Source organism: Canis lupus, chromosome 1, assembly GCF_003254725.2.
Source record: "Canis lupus dingo isolate Sandy chromosome 1, ASM325472v2, whole genome shotgun sequence".
Classification (NCBI taxonomy): Eukaryota; Metazoa; Chordata; class Mammalia; order Carnivora; family Canidae; genus Canis; species Canis lupus.
This window is the reverse complement of record NC_064243.1, coordinates 42,809,092-42,831,950: the sequence shown is the minus strand read 5'-3', so window position 1 is coordinate 42,831,950 and position 22,859 is coordinate 42,809,092. Positions and strand designations below refer to the sequence as shown.

The 22,859-nt window shown below is 40.0% G+C and overlaps 1 protein-coding gene across 15 annotated transcripts in view; it reads left to right on the top strand.

Moving 5' to 3' along the window:
- Positions 1-9,247: 9,247 nt before the first annotated feature.
- The window catches only part of SYNE1 (spectrin repeat containing nuclear envelope protein 1), a 449,297-nt gene continuing 435,685 nt past the window's right edge, over positions 9,248-22,859 (top strand). For 11 of the 15 annotated variants that reach the window (XM_049113752.1, XM_049113745.1, XM_035708411.2 and 8 more), the window contains exons 1-2: positions 9,259-9,452; positions 17,704-18,010. In XM_049113752.1, the coding sequence (XP_048969709.1) occupies positions 17,944-18,010 (67 nt within the window). In that variant the 5' untranslated portion in view covers positions 9,259-9,452; positions 17,704-17,943. Of the gene's footprint in view, positions 9,453-9,832; positions 9,970-17,703; positions 18,011-22,859 lie in introns of those variants that run through there. The other 4 variants (XM_049113743.1, XM_035708408.2, XM_049113741.1 and 1 more) reach the window with 2 other exon arrangements.

Sequence of the window (22,859 nt, the reverse complement as noted above, 5' to 3'; positions counted from 1 at the left end):
ACTTGATTCTGATGATTTCCCACAAATTTTCCAGCTGGAAATAGGTAGGGATAGGGACATCAACCAGGAGGAAGAAATATACAAGTAAGGATCTCCTTTTCATTCTCAGGGGCTCCTTGAAGTATTTCCAATAGGCCAATAAAACTGTGTGTACCAGTGAGCTCATTCAGCTAGTCTGGAACACTCTTTGTGGGAGTCCAATTAAGAGGTTCTTCAATCCACATGATCTTTTCCCATTGCAAACTCATCTACAACCTGATGTCATTACTGGCACAGTTATCTTGTAAACAAAATCTCAGTTTAAAACAGTATTTAGGGAAATCTTTATACATAAGTGAAGCAGAATGATAATGGCCAATGAAATCAATTTTTGAAGTATCCATAAAAAGAGGTCCTTTAATCCTTTAAAAAAGAGAAATAAGGACAGAGAAAGGGTAGATGATATTAACACATGATGAAGAACAAGAAAAGACAAGACTCCAATATACCTAGACTGTAACACAAACTCAAGGAAACTATGAAAAGAACACAAAATCTCAGAAGCAAATTTATCAGATTTCAGAGATCAGAAGCTATTTGAGGCGCACACACACACACACACACACACACACACAAATATATATATATCCCTAAACAGAGCAAAAGTACAGTGGCAGAAGTGCTTTAGAGTAGTTACAAAATTGTGAACCAAGAAGAATAGGTAAAATTAAGAGCTGAAAAGAAAGAAAAATATTATTTTCTACCACTTTACATGATGAAACAAGGGATTATCTTATGCTGGTGATCCACTGAGTATCCAGATGTCCTGGAGACTTGGGTAACCAATTTCCACTGGCTTTGATTAGAGCATTACAGGTATAATTGATGATATGCAGAAATCCATGAGGTATAATAAGATTGGGACATTATTCATTCACCTATTCAACAACTATTTATTTAGTGCCTTTTATGTGTCTATTTTATTTATATTTTTAAGATTTTTAAATTTTTAAAATTATTTTTGAGGGAGAGAGAGAGAGCAGGAAGAGGGGCAGAAGAAGAGAATCTCCAGAATCTCCAGTCTGGAGAGCCTGATACGGACTTGATCTCACAACCCTGAGATCATGACCTGAGTCAAAGTCAAGAGTTGGATGCCTAACTGACTAAGCCAACCAGGCACCCCATGTGTCTGTTTTATTTATTTATTTTTAATATTTTATTTATTTATTTGAGAGAGAGCAAACTGAGAGAGAGAGAGAGAGAGAGAGAGAGAGAGAGAGAGAGAATGAGCAGATGTGAGGGACAGGGGAAGAAGCTGGCTCCCCCGCCAAGCCGGGAGCCTGATGTGCAGCTCTGGGATCATGACCTGAGCCAAAGGCACACATTTAACAGACTGAGCCACCCAGGCACCCTTTTGTGTCTGTTTTAAATGTTGAGAACATAAGAGTTAAGAAACACAAAACTATCTGCCCTTGTGGAGCTTACATTCTAAAGGTCGACAGACAATAAACTAGACAAGTAAAGAGAAAATATAAAATGTGGGTGCCAAATGCTGGAGAAAAAAAAATGGAGAAGGATTGAAAGTTCAAGGTAGAGTGAGGATATTTTAAATTTTTATATAGGGCATCCAAGAAAGACTTAGAAGAAAGTGGCATTTAATAAAAGACCTGAAAGGGATTGGGGAGTAAGCCCTCTGAATTATTTTCAGAGTTGTACTTCTTGGCAGAATGAATATTACATGGAAAAGTCCTGAGGCAGGTGCTTGTCTGGTAACCTTCAGGAACTCCAAGGAGTCCATGTGGTCTGCAGTACAGTGACTGAGGGAAGAATTGTAGCTGAGACTAGGTAACCAATGGGGAGGTAGGGGCAAATAATGTAGGCTGTGCAAATAATAAAAGGACTTGAGTCTTTAAATAAGATGGAATACTACTGAGGAGTTTTGAGCAAAGGGTGACAGCATTTGATTTATGCTGTGATAAGATTTAACTTGATCCTTATGTTAAGAATGGCCTGAAGTTAAGTGATGATGATCCACAGTGACAGCAGTAGAGCTAATGAGTAATGGATTTTAGATATGTTTTTGGTAATCAAGGGAAAAGTTGTAAGATTATTACATAGAACTCCCATGTACATGTACCTTTCAACCAGATACATTGATCATTTACATTTTGTCCTCTAAATCTGTCTTTCATCACACTTTTTCTGAATCACTTGAGAATATGTTGGGTACACATGTCCTACAACTAATAAATATTTCAGAATTTGTTAACTAAGAACAAGTATGTTCTATAGATATATTTTTAAAAATAGAATCAACATGATATGCTGATTGGCCAAAGGTGAAAAATGGAAAAAAAAGAATTGCTAAGTGTGACACCAAAGCTTTAGCTTTAGCAACTGAGAAGGATGGAGTTATCATGTGAGGAAAGAAGAAACAGGAGTAGATCTGGAAGAGAAGATTACAAATTTAGTTTTGGAAGTATTTTATTTGGGATATCTTTTATACTTCCTAGTGGAAACCCAAGTAGATGATTGGATATTAAAGTCTGGAGTTCAGGAATGAGGTCTTGTCTAGATATTTAATTTAGGAATTCATAGCATATACATGATATTGAAAAAGGAAATATGAATTTCTTATAAAATTGCAGCATAAGATCCCTTAGGAATTAGTGTAGCTGGAAGACAGAAAAGCTCCAAGGATGGAATTGTTGGTCCTTCAGGGTCTAGACATGGAGGAGATGAGAAGAAAGTATCAAAGGAGACCAAGAAGGAGTAGCCAGAAGAAGCAATAACATGAGGACAATGTGTGGTGGGTTCAGAAGGCAAGTGAGGAAAAACATTTTAAAGAAGAGAGAGGGGAGGATCCCTGGGTGGCTCAGCGGGTTAGCACCTGCCTTCAGCCTAGTGTGATCCTGGAGTCCCCGGATCGAGTCCCACATCAGGCTCCCTGCATGGGGCCTGCTTCTCCCTCTGCCTGTGTCTCTGCCTCTCTCTCTGTGTGTGTCTGTCATGAATAAATAAATAAAACCTTAAAAAAAAAAGAAAAGAGAGGGAATAAGTCAAATGGTTCTGATAGGTCAAGATAGGGACAGAGACAAGACCATTTAATTTAGCAAAGAAGGAGTTACTGGTAACTAGATAAGTTGGTGCTGTGATTTCAAGAGCAAGGGGTATGAGAGAAATGCCAACAGTGAGTATAGACAACTCCATCAGAGTTGGCTTGAAAATAAGGGGTGGTATTTGGAGTTCAGGTCATGATCAAGGTTGTTGTTTTTTTTAATATGAGATAAATAATAACCTGCTTACATGCTTATGAGAATGAACTAATAAGAGAAAAGAAATTAATGATTCTGAGAAGACATAAAATATCATTGGCAGGAAGGATGGATTGAATATATAAGTGGAGGAGTTAGCCTTAGCTAAGAGCTTGAGGAGTTCATTAGTGGCAATAAAAGACAACTTTGCATATTATATATAGCACTGATGCAGATAGTGCAGATGGTGGTGGGAGCTTCTCAAAATTCTCTTTTGATTACTTAAAATGTTCAAGGAAAATAGGAAGAAAAGTTAGAAGTTGAAAATTTAGATTTGGAGAAAGATGTTGGAAGTTTGAAGAAACAGGAGGAAGTATGAAATTTGCTTAGGGAAGTGTCAGGGTGCATTGATTAGAGAAACAAAGTATTCCAGGGTATTTGATTTAGTGATTGTGAATGCAAAGTCCATTTGGGGTGATCGAGTTTTCTCCAGCTGTATTCAGCAGTGTGAGGGCAAGCACCAAGTAGGTAGAGTTGAATTTAAAAAGGTGTGAGGTTTAGCCAAGTGAATAGGACAAAGTAAGAGGAAAAGTAGTTGAGGACAAATGCAAGAAGGTGAATGTAATGATTAAATATGGAATTTAAACCGGTTAAAGAGTAATAAACATAAAAAGGATGATAAGAATGAAAAACAATGGTAGGATCAATAGTCCCTAAGCTGCCATATATGGTTAATGTAGGTTACACACAATATACACCTTAGGGTACCCCTTTCAAGTGGGCACCATTCATATCTGATATTTATGATTTGTATATATATTATAATTATTTTCTGGAAGATGGCATTCAAATGTCTTGTTTTATCAAAACATAGTCTATTATAGTAGTTTCCAAAAGATTAAAGTGAAGTGTCTTGAAAACTCATTAATTCTAAGGCATCATAGGGTATATGGTGGCCCTAACAATGGATATAAGGTCCTGCTCAGTTGAGGGATTATTGGAATTGGAGCACTAGATGGTGTGGTCTGAATTAAAAAAAGAAATGGTCAGAGAATGGGGTGTTAACAATTGATATTATCAATATGGAATAATTGTCATTATTGATAAGGACAAAATCAAAACTATGATCATGGGACTGGATGACTAAAGTAGGAGAGCAACAACAACAATCTAAGAAGAACAGGTTCTGAAGGAATCATAGGGAGAAAGTGGCAAGAAAACCACACTGAGGAATTAATGATTTTATCTTAAAATATATCAGTAAGCTAAATGTTTTGTTTTTTAAAAATAGTCTTAAAATCCTAGCTTTTAGAATTCTAGAACAATATTAAATGAGTCAAAAAATAAAAAAAAAATCAGTGTCTTAGACTGCAATTTCTGTGAGTTTTGGTTTAAATAAATGTTTGTATGATCCCATTTACCTTAATTCTGTGCTCGTACTGAACACTTTTGTTGGCAAATAACCTTCATTCACAATCCATTCTATGTTCAGGGGCTGGAAGTTTGGTTCCCTTTCCTAGGGGTTTTGGATGAAATTTGCACTTTGCCCTCGCTCTCACAAGACATATGAAAGCAAAGGAAACACGGAATAATTGCCCCTCCCACCTCGATGGGCATTCATTCATTCCATCCATCCTCATTCATTCTACAGTGGCTGATGGAATGCCAAGCTCCATCATCAGAGGGAGCCTCAGAGCAGGGGCATTGTGGTACTGCTGGCCATTTGATGCATTATCTTGACCTCTAGGTGGCAGCAGCAAGTTGCTGAGTTCTGGACTGTACCTCCAGTGGCAGCCACACTAATGGTCACTTCTCTAGCTTTACCAACAACTTTTGAGCCCCTGAATCCCCAAATCAAACCCTCACGTTGTTTTGATTTTTTTTAATGAATTTAGCACAATATTGCACTCCAAGATTGTTCCAGATCTACCAAGATGAGAATTTCGTGTCGGTTGGTTGATCTGGTTGGGTTTGCATGCAGTGATAATCTCATTCCTATGTAAAACAGAATTCTAAGGAGACAGGTAGGTAGTGACTAACGGTTACTTAAAATAACACCTATAGATGCCTAAAAGTAAGGGCTTATTGAAGTCAAGGATTCAGGAACCCACACTGGCTATTGCTGTGGAATAGAAATGAGACCTAGAGAACTATGGGTAGTTGACCTAGTCAACTACTTCTGACTATAATAGAGATCATAAAGAAAGAAAATGGCAAGACCAAGAACTTTACAGTCTTGGATCGAGGCATGACCAAAGACCCAGAAAGCTTCTAGGACCCTTATGCTTACAGCTGTATTGTTAATATAACCAAAAATCAGACCTAAGATCTATTGCCACAGGCTGCAACCTTATAATGCAAGATGAATTCAAAGCCTTGCTCTTATGTGAAAGTGAAGACATTTACTTAAAGTGGGTCCTTTAATTGGGAAAGAGGCATTTTGGAGAATTTGGGTGAGCTTAGTACTTTGAACTCCAAATCCTTCTGAGGCTTCCTTGCCAGCAGAAGTCAACCCTTCTTACCTGGTCTGTCTTTCATCCCTTGTTAGCAAACTCCACCAGCAGAAATTACTCCAGCCAGACTATTCCTGACTATATCAAGATCTTGAAAATTACAAGTCTCTTGACCTTTAAACAGTAAGAAAGCTATTTTGTTTAAAGTTTCCCTGCTCTTTGCCTAGAAGTGTGTTTTGAAGAGTCTTAAGACTAGGGGAGAGAAGTGGAAGAGAAAATCCAGTTTTGAGCTGCACATGTTCTTGTGCTATAAAGATACACTTCCTATAAGCCCCTAAAGCAAATCCCTTCGATAAATAAACAACATATTTTAATTAAGGCAAGTTTTGGCCTTAGTGTTAACACAATCATATAAAAAAGAAATAATAGAAATAAAAATGATTATTTGCTGAGGCACCTGGGTGGCTCAGTGGTTGAGTGTCTGCCTTTGGCTCAGGTCTTGATCCTGGTATCCTGGGATCCAGTCCCTCATTGGGCTCCTCACAGGGAGCCTCGTTCTCCCTCTGCCTATGTCTCTGGGTCTCTCGTGAATAAATAAATAAATAAATAAATAAATAAATAAATAAATAAATAAATAAATAAAATCTTTGAAAAAATGATTATTTGCTGATTTCATGTGGGCACTAGAACTCTAAATTTACAAATACATATAGCAGAATGATGCAGGCATTGGGAAAAACTGAATTGAACCCAGCCTGTGAATTTTTGCTGTTCTTTAGCACCTCCTATTAATGCAGAGAGGAGATACTGGGGGTCCAGCTGCCATGCTATATGAGAATGTGTCTCTCTGTAAACTAAAAGAGTATGAAGAGAAGACAGATGAGGAGGACTGATGGAGGAGAAAAGTGGATATTGCTACCCTGGCAGCTGTCTCTCAGCCTGTGATGTCCCACAATTATATTTTACTGCTCCTAGGAACTGATATCCTCATCCAATCAGCCTGTTGCAAAGTGAAGTAGAGACTGTTTTCCCTTTATTTGCCAACTTAAGAAGCATCTAGAATAATAGTAATAGCTATAACTATGATCATGATGCATTATAATTATATTGTATTTCCTGGCATCTGGCCACATGCCAGGCACTGAAGTATAAAGTGCTTTCCAGGTATCAACTCATTTAGTCCCCACAATAGCCCTATGAATGAGATATACTGTTATAATTCCAATTATAGGTTTGTAAAATCTGAATTTGTGAGAGGTTAAATTACTAGCTAAAAATCACACAGATAGCTAACGATGGAGTTAGGATCCAAACGTAGGGCTTTCTTGCACTCAAACCCAAGTCTTTAATCATTTTACTATTCTGACTTCCTTTGGCCACACATGGCCTTATGTCCCATATATCTCATCCATTAAATTCCCTTTGAATCCATCCACTGTTTCTACCACCATCTATTATGAATGCTATGATCTTCCTAAGGGATACCGGAGCAGCTTTCTAAATGATCCACTTGTACCCATTTTTATCCCATGTCTTATCTGTTCTCATATTATAGCCATATGAAACATTTCAAAACATGAGTTTGATCATGTTGTACCACCTAGTGAAAACATTTTAATGGCTTCATGTGAAGGCTCATCAATTCAGGCTGCTCTTTCAGGCCTGCCCAGTCTGTCCTTCATTCCTTTTGAGCCTCATGGGGCCCATTGTTTGCAAAGTTCCATCCTTTCCCTTGCTGTCTCTTCTACAGTGACAGTGGACCTCCTCACTTCCTCCAATGCACTATGCCCTTTTCTTCCATAGTCCTTTGCCCATACTCTTCGCTCTGACTGGAGTGCTCTTCCTCACTGCACTCTACCCCTCTTTCACCTAGTTAATGCCAGTCCTCCTGCAGATCACTTCCTAGCAGTCTTCCTGATCATTAAACTGAATTAATGTAATTAATTAAATAAATTCACCACAGGCTCTCATAACACATGCCGTTTCTTGGAGGTTTGGGTTTTATAATTATTTGTGTGCTTCTCTGATGAATGGCTCTATTCCTAATCATATGGTAAGCTCTGTGAAGGCAGGAACTAGGGCAGGTTTTGCTTACCCTATAACCACAGTACTTAGGACAACATTTGGCATAGAGTGTTCAAGCATCAGTTGTTGAATTATTGGGGCTGTAACAAACCTCCCCCGGAGGAGGGGCTATGAAAAAGACAAGCATTTTCCCAAAGTCTATAATGTGCTTAGCCCTTGTGCAGAGGATGGAGATGAGTTGAGAATGGAAAGTTAGCTTATCAGGGAACCAGTGCCAGCCACGGCCCCAGTCTTGAGCCTAGGAGGACAGCGGCTAGGTCTCATCAAGGAGTTTCACTTGGTGGGAGCAATGCTTCAGTCTCAGAATTTACAAGTAAGGCAACAAACACACAGAGCTTTTGAGTTTGTAAAATAGACTTTCTTATCCTGTCTTGGAAAGCCTTCAGTGTAAATTGGCTCTATAAAGATGGAAACCAAGAGGGAGAGCAGAGGCTGATCCTTTTCCCCTGAGCGGCAGGCCTGGAAGCTTGGAACCCAGTCTCATGACCACACAGAAAGAGAGCACTATCTGAAATGACTGCACTCTAGGGCTCTGCAGGTTATCTCCACAGGGAGCTCTGGGAATCTATAAAGAGTATCACCCTGAGGCAGAAGCAGGGTATACATGGAAAACAATTCCCCCAAACTGTGCCCTCTCCAGGCCCAACTTCCTGGTGTAACAAATTCTGCCATTAGAGATTCATTCTTTGGTCTCTAAAAAATGTAAACCCAATAAAAAGGGCACATCAGATTGGTTTATCAGATTCCTTTCAGATATTGCTGTTTTGAGGGGATCTGGAAGAAAAAAGAATTTGAAGAAAATGCACAGCTAAATCATGTAGTGTTGGCAGCAAGTGAGGGAAAGACAGGAAGCAAAGAGAAACATCATCAACTTTATAAGACCACCCTTCCATTTAGCAAATCTAGAGAATAGAAAACTCTTTTTGTCAGATTAAAAATTTGAGATGTAATTATTATTCTTAAGATTCTTGCAACATAGTCCCATTATTTTGGTTGCCATAATCCTGTTGGACTTGGGCTTCATTGCTGGTGAAGGGAGACTGTGTTTGACTTTGCTTAGAGACTATAAAACCACAACAAAATAGATTCTCCTGAACGCTACTAGGCAACACCAGGAACTCAACACCATGGTCGTGATAAATGACAAATGGCTCTGCAATGTGCAGCATGCATATAGGGAGTCTGAAGAAAGTGACTGGTGGTTCTTCTGAATCATTTTAATGAATAACCAAGAATAAATAGAATTAAGATGTCAAGCGCCTTCTCAGAAAATCTAAGCTTTATAAACAACAGCAAAAGTCTATAATCTGACCAATCTCTCTAAAATTGTTCAATATGGATCTGAGAGCCAAAAGGTCAGCTGTTAGGATCTTTTTGAAAGTTGATTTAAAAGGAGTCTGCTAAATGTCCTCCCTGAACTGCATCACTTCCTTCCTGGGACCATCAGGGAACCACCCCAGCCTTTCAAGACACATTCTGCTTAGAAAGGTCAACCGGGCAGCGGGAACCCCAAGCAAAAGTTAGCGGCTAGTGCAGCGCATCTCCTTCCCGGGGCTCTCGACCGTTCCTTCTCCTCGTCTCTCCCCCGGAGGTGGACCCGGTGGAAAGGTTCGCCGGGAGGGTGGGTCACGGCTCGGGTTTGCAGCCGCGGAGAGAGCCATAGGCCGTGCATCTGCAGGAGGTAGGGGAAGCCTGCGAGGGAGCCTCCAGGCCCCCGCCCCCAGCTCTTCCAGGGACCTGCTCCTCCTGGAACGGGGCGCGGGGCTCCGGACGCAGGGCGCGGGGCGCCGGGCCGGGGAGGGGTGTGGCGGCAGGGGTAGTGCCCGCATCCTGCCCGGGGGCTGAACCCTGCGGGCCGACCTTCCCCTCGGAAAGGAGCTTTAGTGCGGGGGGGCGGGGGAGAGTGGGGGGGGGAGGCCTAAAACCCCAGGGTGCCTCGGAGGGGAGGACCCGATTGCAGAGGGAGGGCAGAGTCGCCGAGCGGCTGGGCGCAGCAGAGAGCGGGTGTGCGAGCGGCCCCGGGGGAGCGCGGCTGCGGATCTGCCGCGGGCAGGGAGCCGGCCGGCGCGCTGCGCTCCGTAACCAGGGCGGCCCGGCTCCCGCAGCCCTGCACGGCGCCCGCGCTCCCTCCCGGAGCCCGCGGCCGGCCGTGAGCTCGCGTAGCCGCCGGGAACCTGGACGAGCCCGGGAGAGTGAAGGTAAAAAGAGAGAGAGAGAGAGAGACAGGTGGAAGGAAGGAGTGAGAGAGGGGGGAGAGAGAGAATACGAATGTGGGTGCAAGCTGAGCAGATTGCAGCAAATTGTAAGCAAGTTTGTACTTACATACTGGGGTTGTGCGTGCTTAATGGGAGGGAGAGGGCGGTGATGGTGGTGGTGGTGTGTGTACGTGTATGATACTCAGGGATGAGGAGATAAGGAGGTGGGGAGCGTCCTCCCTACATCTCGTACGTAGATATCCCTATTAATATCCCCCTCTCGGATTGTCATTTCCGCTTGTGGCACTTCTCTTGGGCTCCAGAGATGCAGAAGCAAAAGGCAGCCACCCTCTTGTTGTGATGGTCGGTACTGTTGCTACTATCAGATGGGAGATGCGGGGCGTTGGACAAAATCTAGGAGCCTCCCTTCCTCCACTCTCGACTATTTTAGGAAGGGCTTGGGGCGGGGGGGGGGGGGATGCGGGGGAGGGGAAATGAGTAGCACGGCCCAGGGCTTGGAGACCGTGCGGAGGCCAGGGCTTCAGACTGCTCGAGCTGTCACCGTGCAGTGGCTTCCAGGCGGTGCCTACGCTAGAGGGCAAGATAACTTTCATCTCCTCTCTGGAAAGACACATTGCAGACGGAGATATTACCTTGCTACTGGAGGAGTTCTGTGAAATGGTGGTTCACAGGGCGGCAGGTGCATGGCACAGGGCAGGAAAATAGTGCAGAATAAAGCAGCTCTCAGCCTAAGGCAAAGAAAGTCCATCCGGGAAACGGGGTTGGGTGTGCTGCGGGGGATGACAGAGTGTGGAGGCTGCAAGTTCAGGCCCAGCCTAGGGGGAAGCATCAGCTGTGAAACCAGCGTTAGCATCCTGGGATGCTCATTTCCGAGCTTTTCAGTGGGAGGTGGAGAACCTGCATGTATCTGACCTTCTGTGAACGTTAAGAAAGTTCTAAGTGAACTATTGTTCTCTCCTTCAGTGTCTGTATTTTTGTCTTCATCTGAGAGCCCCTTTCCTAGAGGAAACATTTGTATACAAAAGCCAGACTTGTGCAACAGACTGTGTAGTAATTTTCACTTAAACAACAGTTATTAATATGACCCACATCTGTATAAAATGCTGATTGAATCATTAGTCATGAAGGTGGTTCTCTCAGAGGCTTGCTGTTTCCCATGATGAAAAAGATAAATCATAGGGATAAAAAGTACCTATTATTGCCAGAACAGTGTAATAAAACACATGGCTATTTTTTTCCTGTGTTTTTGAGTCTGTTCCTTACTTGTGGCAAATTTAGAACAAAATGTACCAGATCAATGCTAACTTAATATGTTTCATGCGGAAAATAAAACCACGTCTTCAGACAAACTCAGATAGTAATATCGCTGGCCTTTGAAACTATTTGCTCAGCTATCACAGTATAGACTCATCTTTATCTCTCTTAACTAATGATTTTTCCCAAGCTGGTTTGTTTCTCTTCTCATTGTCCCCATACAAAAATTCTTGTCACTTGATTCCTTCCTGCAAGGGAGCAGGGGTTGGGAAAAGGTAGTTTACCATTCAGAATCTTGCAAGAATGCCTTGCATTAAATGCGCAGGATGCCACACTAGGACCCACTCTCTGAGAAGTATGCCGCACACACAGCTTCTTGGAAATGAAAGGAGGCATAACTGAACAGGATGTAAGAAGCCCATGGCAGGGCGAGGTTGGTAGTGTTTTCTCAGCTCTAGACACTGCAGCCACACCCCATGATAGGCAATGGGGCCCAAGATTCCCCTGTGAAGGAATCTACATTTCTCCTCCTCTTATATGTGTTGTATGTGTCCCTCCTTGTGATCCGATCTAGCCAGATCTAGTTATTTGGCAAGGGGTATGATATATACTCTAACAAAAAGAGGAGGAAGGTAACAGATATCGTTGGGCCTGATTTATACTCCAAGTTAAACCAAAAAGAATTGAATAATGACACTTCCTATCTGTCATGCTGGTCAGCTCTGTACTTTGTCGTTTGCTTATTTCTTTACATTTTTGTTCTTCCAGAAAAAGGACCGATTCCTATTTGTTACCCTGTTCATAATTGTGAATAATTCACAGTACTATTCACCGATAGCCCATATACATACATAAGTTATGTATTTATATTAACTCCAGATGTCCCTCTCCTTCTCTACTGCTCAGCCTTCTTCATGATTATTAATTAACACCATTGCTAAAGGATGAATACAGAAAAACAATAATTAAATTTAAAATTAGACACTCATGTGACTCACTCCCGCAAAGGACTTAGAGAGAACGGGGTGGAGATGTAGTTATTAGCTTTTTTATTTTTGTTTAGTAGCGAATTTTAATAGGGGTCCTATTCTTCTACATATTTAGACATCTATTTTAGTAACATTTATGCTTCCTACTCTACTGTGTATCTGTTTGTGTTTTACGGTACATCGTTTTCAGTTAGAAATGAACCACATCATCTCTAGTGGTCACAGGGTTTGCAATTTTCTGCTGTAGTTTCCCAATACCTACAATTGTAGTTGTGCTGGTTTATGATGTGTTCTTAGAGCCCAGCAGTGCTCTTCCTAATGTTTTCTGCATTTCTTTTTAGGACCACAAGCAAGAAACTGCTTTAGCAGCCAGTTGTCCATTCTGCTTAGAGACTGGAGAAGTCGGGTTTTGATGATTCACTCCTGTGCTTCTCACAGGGGCTGCTAAGAAGAGTATGTTGTTCAGATAGGAACATCCTACATAGCAGACAGTATACATTCCCCCTGCATTCTGCGCAATAAATGCAGCAGATGGTTATTGATTGGGTATTCAGTTTGCTCTCACAGTTCCCTGGACTACTCTGTGACAAAACTCACCCTACTTTGTTGTGGTATTATTGATAACATCTCTCTCTCTCTGGATACATAAGCTTTAAGAAGGGCTTATCTGTCTTGTTCACAGCTATTTACTCAGTACTAATGTCCTTTATGAATAGTTTCTCAATATATTTTTGATGTATGAAGTAAGCATGGGCTCTTGATTCTCTGCTAGGCGTGGTAGATGTACTTAGCTGCAGTGCGATCTTCGTTCCTTCTCCTGGAAGGATTTGGAGATTGTTCTGGAACTGCTCATTGGTACACAATCTATCGGTGTCTAGCTGATTCTCCCTTTCCATCCCAGTACTGGACCCCTCCCAACCACCACCCCTGCCCACAATCTCTTGCACCTATTAAAACTTTTTTTCAATTTCCCTGGGAGTAGTGAGCTCGTTGATGGTGCTGGGCCTTCCTCTGACATTCTGGCTTTATAGGTCAGGCCCACAGCAAGAGCACTACTAGGTAATCCGTCAGTTCTTGGAAAGAATTTCAAGTTCTCGTGACCTTGTACCAGTCATTATTTCACCTGTCACCTATGCTGCCATTGGTTTTGGAACTGAAGGATGCTGGAGAGTGCCTCTCCATTCTGGGTCCATTTCTCCTATTGCAGGTGGAGAAACCAAGGCTGGGGGAAGGGACGTGGAAACCAGTTATTTGCTGGAACTCTGCTACATGCCAAACAATCTGCTAAGCATATTACATCATAATCTTTTTAAATTTAACTTATGCAGGATAAAATTAAACCTAATTTGGCATAAAATATCTTCACTTTACAGATTAAGAAACAAGTGTTTAGAAAAGTTAATTTTTTATTAAGGTCATATGGACAAAACTAAGACTCTGCTCTAGATCTTTCTTAGTCCATAGTGTGTGAATGTCCCGGTACACACTCCCTGTGATTGGCCATTGAGGAATGGTCCATACACAGAACCAGCTCAAACTCACCCAGCTAGTTGGAACAAAGCTAAGCCTAGAACTCCTACCTTCTAATCCCCAGTCTTCTTTTATATTTTTAAATTAAATTTTCAGATCTTATGTCCCATCAAGTGAAAGTATCAGTAAAAAACAAGAATACCATAATTTCACAAAGGAGGAAATGTGTGTATACATGGATGATGAAAGCAAAATATTTTATCTTATGTCTGAAAAAGGAAGGATATTGCATTAACTTCTTTTGCAGTGAGGTGGGAGGGGTTTTCTGGGGTTCTCTCATCAAGGGAAAGTATTATGAAGTTGACGCTAAAACAAATATATGTATTGAGGGCCTAGGATGTTCTCAGGGATGTACTTGGCATTGATGGGTGGGATGTCAAAACAAAATGACTTACAGACCATGCCCGCAGAATGTTCACAGTCTACTTAGAGTGTAAGGTTAACCATGATGATGAATGTAAGAAAACTCATATTTATAATAGTATGGATTGTTAGTGCTGAGTCTCTACTGGAGTGTTTAGGGATGGCTTCAAGCAGAGTGTGAGTCCTGAGCCAGGTATTTAGGGCACTTTGAATCTGCTCAGTTGACAGTGCCCCACACAGGGGTGAAGTTGTTCGGCAAGGACATAAGTGTATGAGGCGAAAAGTATTAGAAGTAAAACCTGCATAGCCCTTCTGGCTGCTAAGATCAATTGGTGGTACATGGCCCACAACATCTCAAGTCAGAATCACGAGAGTCATCCAAGAGACTCTGACAACCCCACCAACTGCTTCCTGTCTCCCCTCCCTGATTTTTCAGATTTCTACCCTCTACTCATTGTCCTATTTCAGTCTATCATCTCCTGTCTTGACTTCTGAGATACTTTCCTAACTGATCTTTCTGGATCTTTCAGTCTTATCTCCTTTAAATACACCCTTAAGAACTGTATCTAGAGGGCAATCCGGGTGGCTCAGCGGTTTAGCGCCACCTTCAGCCCAGGGCCTGGTCCTGGAGACCCAGGATTGAGTCCTACTTCAGGCTCCATGTATGGCGATTGCTTCTCCCTCTGCCTATGTCTCTGCCCTCCCCCCCCCCCCCCCGCCGTGTGTGTGTCTCTCATGAATAAATAAATAAAATCTTAAAAAAAAAAAAGAACTGTATTTAGAAAAGTCTAAATTATACTTGGGCACTTAGAGTTTAAATTTCTGCAGAGGATTCCTTTTGCTTCCCAGAGAATCAGGACCAAGCTTGTAAGCATAGCACACAGGGCCCTCAATCATTTGATGCTACCTCCTTCTCCAGCCTCAGCTCCAGAGTCCTTCACAATCTAACTCTTGGTACCCCCTTCACAATCTAACTCTTGGTACCCCCACATAGAGTCATGTTGTTTCTTGTGTCCATGACTTTGCTTGAACTATTCACTCTGTCTGAACTGTGTCTTTCATATTTTTCTCCTCACTAGACCTGACTCATTTACCAAGACTCAGTTCAGGGGTAGGCTCCCTCCCAGGACACTGAGAATTTTCTGATTAGGTTAACAACTTTTTATTTGCATTTTCCATCTCTATATTTGCACTTGCCTGTAGTATTGTTATACTGGTTGTTTTTCTATGTTGTATCTCCCACTATATTCTAAACTCCTCAAAAAATAGAATCTATGTCATATTCATCTTGGTACCCCCAGCATTGAACTCTGACATTCAGAATGCTTTTGTTATACTGTAGAAGTAAGACTGGATACATAACCTGACTTTGGACATAAGCAGAGAAATTCTGAGTGTTACGTGGCCATCATAAGATGTATATATCTCTTATGTGTATATCAAATATATCTCAAATACACACACACACATACGAGAGAGAAGGAGAGAGAGAGTTCAAAATTAATCTATTGTGCAACATGAATGTGAACTAGAAGAAGGTAGAAACATGGTGATCTGTAATGCAGTAATTGAGAGAAATCCTTTTTTATTCCATAATTCTTGATTGATGATAGGAGACATATCTTCTATGAACGTCAGTGCTGGGCAGGGGCTGGCTTGGGATAGCTGAATTAAAATGAATTTCTTCCCTCATCTCTATGTATGTAGTTAGCTAGCTAGCTAGAGTTCAGAAAGTTATATTCTTGCATTTGGAAAACTTAACTTTCTAACAGTTTAGAGGAGCCAGTTGTAAGATTTTAGGCACTTCCCATTGTTTATTCGTCTCCAAATTATGGTAGCTTTTGGATGTAGGCAGGTGGAATGTTTTCCCTCAAGAGATGAAGGCTGCTAATGGGTACACAATTCCAGCAGGGCTTAAGGCCTTAAAGCATGATAGGCTAGCCATAAGTAATTATTTCTCCTCAGAGGTCCATTGGAAACCTACACACTGAGAGGTACCTCTCTAGCCCAGAAGCTGCCAAGTATCCTTCTAAATATCTTTTCAAGTAGCCGAGAGAAGTCTGCTTGTGCCTTCTTACCAATTAAGGCTGTTCACTGCACTACTTCATCCTAACCTGTTAAGTGACTAGTATATCCTATCTTGCTCCACTATACTTTTCTGATGCCTTTTCACACAGGGCAGCAACCTATGCAATGTTTTGCATCTTTTTCCAGATAGTATTCTAAAATAGGTAGTACCGCTTTGCATTCATGCATTCTAACCAGATACCATGTATACTAGTATTAATAATGCCTTTTTAAAGTCAATTGTAATTTGTATTTAGACTTTTTTATACAACCAATGTCTCATAAAAAATGCTGCTTCTATGACCATACATTCAGGTCATGATATAGTTTTTGATAACATCATAGACTCTTTTTGGTTTCTTTTTTTCCTTCCAGCAGATGGACCATCCCACATGTATGTGTTTTCTTTACAGGTTTGCTTTTGCCATCCTCCCCTGCCCCCATCCCATCCTTTTTCTTCACCTTCATCTTAATAAGTGGGAATTGTATAAAGTGTCATCTTGCATGGGGTGCCTTAGTGTGGCCCCTTGGTTGAGCTTCTCTTTCTGGGTGCACGTTCACCCTCTTCTCCTTTCTTCATTATTTATCCTCTCATAGCAAAATCTTCTCTTCAACTAACCTTAGGGTAAGGAAATCCTTGTTCAAAGTAGATGTATCAATATCAAGCTTTCATCAACTACTCTTCTATCTCTTTTTCTTCTTGCCCAGTCCAGAATAATGAACTTGCCCAAAATGGAGAATTCAGGAAGGGGTTAGAAGGGAAATGGCCTCTCTGCTCAGGCCACCCCTACCCTAGCTTTACAACTGACTTTGGAGTCTTTATGGGAAGGAAAGAAGCTATATAATATCCATTTTGACTTCTAAAATCAGAATATTTGAAACTCACATTTTTAGAATGAAATACTTTGATATTTTTAGTGTTTTAATTCAGCAAATTGTTATTAGGAGTTAAGATTTTTTTAAGTTATTTTTATTTTTTAAAATTTTAATTCCAGGGTAGTTAACATACAGTGTTACATTGGTTTCAGGTATACAGTTTGGTGATTCAACAATTCTATGCATTACTCAATGCTTATCTAGAAGCTAAGACTTAATATCATTCCTGGAAAGTGTACAGATGAAACAGCAAAATGTATGTACAAAGCAGGCGGAAATAGCATCTATAAGAGAACTGGGAATATTGAGAAATAGGACTTAATGTTTTGGCTTCACAGTACATTCACTTTCATAGATGAATGGAGAGAGATTATAGCTTAAAAAGAAAACACAGAATAAGCAAATATTTCTTTTTTAGCAACCCACTTTATTATATATCTCTCATGTATGCATTTATTTTGTCAGATATAAGGATTCTTAACATTTGCCTAATACTTTAAAAGTGTTTTACTTGGTAATGAATCATCTATCGAACTGAATAAAAAGTGTTTTCTTTTTACATGAGGGTATATTATATATATATATATATATATATATATATATATATTAATGCTGTATATTTTAATTTGTTTTTCAGGTTCCTGAGTTCATTTAAGAGAACAGTCTTAAAATAAAAGAAGAAAAAGAAAAAGGGATTCAATCTTCAATCTCTGGAAGCACTGCCCCTCGCTCGCTCGCTCTCTGTCCCAAGTTCCTTGGGATTCGTGTATGACTCAAAAGATCTAGAGAAGCTCCGGGATGTTTTCTTGAGTGGTGTACTGCTACACTGCCCTAGGTGAAGAGTCTCTGGTGTTGGTTTCATGCTACAGGAAGCACCATGGCAACTTCCAGGACGACCTCACGGTCTCCTCGGGACATTGCCAATGTGATGCAGAGGCTGCAAGGTAAGAGGCAGAAATGTAAGGGTTTGGTCTTTATTTTTAACTACACTTTAAAGTTCAAATGCCAGCTTAACTCAGGGTCTTTTCAATATGCTTGCACTTCCTTTTAGTTTTATGAGTCTATAGCAAGGAATCACAGTGATCTCTTTTCCTAGCATTCCCAGATGAGTCCATGCTATTTTAAGGTGCCATCTTTTTCATGTAGAAAAAAGACAAAGATCTCTGTTTGGTTTGTGTCTGCATTCATGTGACCTTGATGGTTATTCAGTGTCCAGTTGGGAATACAGTTATCAAGCTGCCCTTCAATCACCAAGGACAATACAACGCAGTGACAGTGCGCAAGGTTATCATGATGATGGTGACAAAGAACTGTATGCTATGGTCAAATAAGCCAACCAGGAGTTTACTTATCCCAACTAGAAAGCCCTTAAATATCTAGAAAGTCTTTAAGCAAAATGAGGCAATGAGAACCAGGGAGTTTTTGACATGATAAGATTAATGGTAAGTGGCAGCGTGTGGACTAGAACCACATTCTCCACCACTGTTCTTTCTCTAACAATAGACTGTGTTTTAGAAGAGAATTAGCAGTGAACTGTTATGGCAGCTTAAAAATTAATTTTATAGTGACTGAATTATGCAATTAATAAAGTAATTATGAATTAAGCATGCATTTAAACATGTATATTCATTAAGCCATAAAAATAATCATCTATAAGAATATGAAAATATTACTTCTTTGTCACTATTCTAATGCCACATCCTCCAGCTTCAAATGTGTACTTTTAGGTATAAAAATCTCTAAATTTAATAGGGTTTTTCTCTGGTCTTTGTCAAGAGAGATTAAAAGTAATGTTATACTTGGCTTTTTGTTTTTCTATTCTCTCCAGCAGGTGATCATTGTGGTTTGGCACTACAGCCATCTTACTAATCTCTCACAATTCCGCCTTCCTTGCTTACAATGCATTCGATGTGCATAGCAGTAATTTCCAGTGAAGCACTCTTAACTTTCAAATACAGATGAGAATATGGATATTCATGGCCTATAGCATGCTCTCAGCTCTAGAAAGGCAGAGTTTCTCCCTCTAACCAGGGACCACCAGTTTCACTGAAGCTCCTGTAATCTCATGGTTCCCTCTCATGCTGAGTGTCTTGGGCTGATTTTTGAGGCTTCAGTGCAAATGTTTCTGGTTGAATTCTCACTGTCATGCCAGAAAGAGCCTGGTTAGATAAAAAGACAGATCCTTGCTGATTATGTGGGCATAGACTTCCTCCCTGGCCAAAAAACCCCTCTGATTGGGAGTATACCCAATGCCAAGGATATCCAACTTAAGTTGTACATCTTTATTAGGGTGGATGGAATACTGAGATGGAGTTCCATTTTTCTGTCCATGTCTGTCTTTGCTGTTTTCTGGGCACAAATTCCTGAGCCATTTTGTGTCTCGGTGACCTCATTGATGAAGTGATGAGAAGGAAAGTAGCAGGTGCCTTACAAAAGTGTAGGGGAAGATAATTAGGTTATAAAGCAGATATTCCTTTGAGCCTATGAAACGTGAAAGTTCTTCGGGTGAGATACATACACATATTGAAAATAAGGTGAAATTATACAGGGTAAATTTGAAAAAAAATTCAGAATCAGACTATGATCCTACAAACAGTTTACTCTTTATTCCTATTTTGGCTTGAAGGAACCTTTTCCAATGCGATAGTCGTTGGGGTAAGAGGGAAGGGGAAGAGGACTGATGCCTCAGAGTTTTATTGTTTTCTGTAGTGTATAGATCAGTGGTTTTTCTAGAGAGGTGTGTGGAGTGGGGTAAAGCACTGGAGCCCCCACTCCCCTCCTACACGTGGCCTATGACAGTGGATGTCCTATGTAACATCTGTGCATTTTAGGACCCCTGGCTTATAAAATGTGGACTGTTCTCACTCTGGATAATTTCAAAGCTCAGTGAGATGATGACAAAAGGTGCTTTAAAAGTTATAAACACAGTCATCTGCTGAGCTGTTCAAAAAGTCATGGAAAAAAAGTGGATGAAGAGACATAGGTTTGATAATTTGTTGCAAATTTTTCTAGTTATGCAAATTTGAGGATGAGTGTTGATGGTTTTATATATCATGTGGTACCTAAAACTAGTAATTTTATTACATAATAAAGTGACTGTACTCACTGTATTAATTGCTTTCCCCTTTCTAGTAAAAGAAAGAATTATAACATGTGTGTCATAAGGATATCTGACAAATGTAGAACAGTAAATCCTACCATTCGAAAGAAGACAAAATTTCTAAGCGCTAGATATTTATCATTAGTTTTTGACATCAATTCTGCTATATATGTGTGTGTGTGTGTGTGTGTGTGTGTTATTAATGGCAACAAATGTAAGGTCTGTACTGCCACAAGATGCAATGAATCCAGCCTACAGCAGTGGAAACAGAACAAAAGTGTCAGAAGTGAAGGTGATCTGGTGGATATATCTGTTAACATATTGATCTGCAGGGTTACTTGTGCTGATTCAGCTGGCTAGGTCTGTGTCTCCCCTGCATCTCACAGCTCACTGTGCATCCTCCTGATGCTTTGAGACCAAGCAAGAGTCAAAGTCCCTGGACAAAAAAGTTTGTTTTTTGTCGAGGATATTTAGTGATTCTTCTTGCCTGATGGAACCTCCAAACCAGTAACCATGGTGCTAATAAATGGAGGACTGGCATTATTGCCCAGATAATTATGACAAATGAGGGAATGTATTTGAGGAAAAAATAAATCTGTTAACTTAAATAGAACCAGAGCTGCTATTTTCAAAGTTCAGATCCATAAGAACATTCTTCTAGAATCTCCTTTTCTTTGCTTAGATAGATAAGCCAAGCAACTAATGTTTCTTTCCCCCTCTTGGATTTTATTGTCATATCAGATCTGTGTATAACTAATAAAAATCATGTAGCTTTGAATAATGGCAACTTGGCTTTGCTCTTTTGCTTATTTAGTTTATAACCATAATTGTTGACTGTTTTTCTGCTTTTAATTTTTATTTCTAGTGCTAGGAAATTGAAGCACACACAGATTGCTACGTAATTTAGCTGCTACTGTAGCAGTTCAATATTTCACCTTTGCCAATATTTGTGCTTGTTTGAGCATAATGTTTTAGGCTGGGATGCTGAATTATGGATGAGCCAGCAGACTGCAATGCAGAGTTTCATTTGCTCTTAAGAATAATGAATGTTTCTGTAACTTTCATCAAGTTTAATATGACCTTAAAAGCAAATACAAGACAATAGAGTAATACAGGAGTATTAAAATTTTAAATTCACATAATTAGTATATACGTTTTCCATTCTTTAAAGGCTAAGGGAACCCATTCCATGGGTGGCTTGCGGAGTGACTTTAGTTTTTAGTCTAAAAAAAGTAGATGTCTGAACTCTTAAGATTATAAAATTTTGAAGATACTGACAATATCTTTGTCAATTTCATCATGCTTCTGCATAATCTCTGCTTAAAAAAGATTTGTTGAATGGCTTTTATCAAATACTTTTTTTTTCATCTGAAGATGATATATCAAAGTATAAGGATTTTTTAATTAGCATATCAGTATTTGTTATTGTAAGACAGGGCAGCATCCATATAGTCTTATAGAGTGAGTGGTAAATGCCAGAGAAGATTCAAAACGTGCAAACTAAAGTGTCCTATAGAGATCACTCTGGTAAAAAAGGAGATTATTGACTGCAAGGTGAAACTTTTATTTTTAAACCTGTGAATAAATTCAAAGACAAAGAAATGAGAAAAGGGATAAATATGTATTCCTGGAGATATATCTATAATGTTTGCTAACTGCTCAGTAAAAGATAATTGTGGTTTCCCTCTAAAATTGCTTTTATGACCAACTTTTTTTTTTTAAGGTTTTATTTATTTATTCATGAGAGACAAAGAGAGAAAGGCACAGACACAGGCAGAGGGAGAAAGCAGGCTCCATGCAGGGTCTCCAGGATCACGCTCTGAGCTGAAGGTGGTGCTAAACTGCTGAGCCACCCGGCTGCCCTATGACCAAATTTAAACTCTTGGTTAAAAAAATAAATAAATAAAAATAAATAAATGAACTCTTGGTTAAATGTAATATTTCCTATAAATCCATTGTACTATACAAGAAAACCTTAGGCTAACAAAAAAGTTAACTGAAAAGTAGAATCAACAATAATAAATAAATAATGAAATATTTTTTTGTTTTTTGTTTGTTTTTAGTTTAAATTCAAGTTAGTTAAAACATAGTGTAGTATTGATTTCAGGAGTGGAGTTTAATGACTCATCACTTGTATACAAAACTCAGTGCTCATCCCAACAAGTGCCCTCCTTAAAGCCCATCACCCGTATAGTGCATCATCCCCCCACCCTCTTCTCTTCCAACAATCCTCAGTTTGTTCTCTATAGTTAAGAGTTTCTTATGGTTTGTCTCCCTCTCTGTTTTTTATCTTATTTTATTTTTCCTTCCCTTCCAATAGGTTTATCTGTTTTGTTCCTTAAATTCCACATGTGAGTGAAATCATATGATACTTGTCTTTCTCTGGCTGACTTATCTCACTTAGCGTAATACCCTCTAGTACCATCCAAATTGTTGCAAATGGTAAGATTTCATTCTTTTTTGATGACTGAGTAATATTCCTCTGTGTGTATGTGTGTGTGTGGGTGTGGGTGTGTGTGTGTGTGTATGACATCTTCTTTATCCATTCATCAGTTGATGGACATTTGACCTCTTTCCATAGTTTGGCTATAGCTGAGAGTGCTGCTATAAACATTGGTGCATGTGTCCCTTCAAATCAGCATTTTTGTATCCTTTGGATAAATATCTAGTAGTGCAATTGCTGGGTTGTAGAG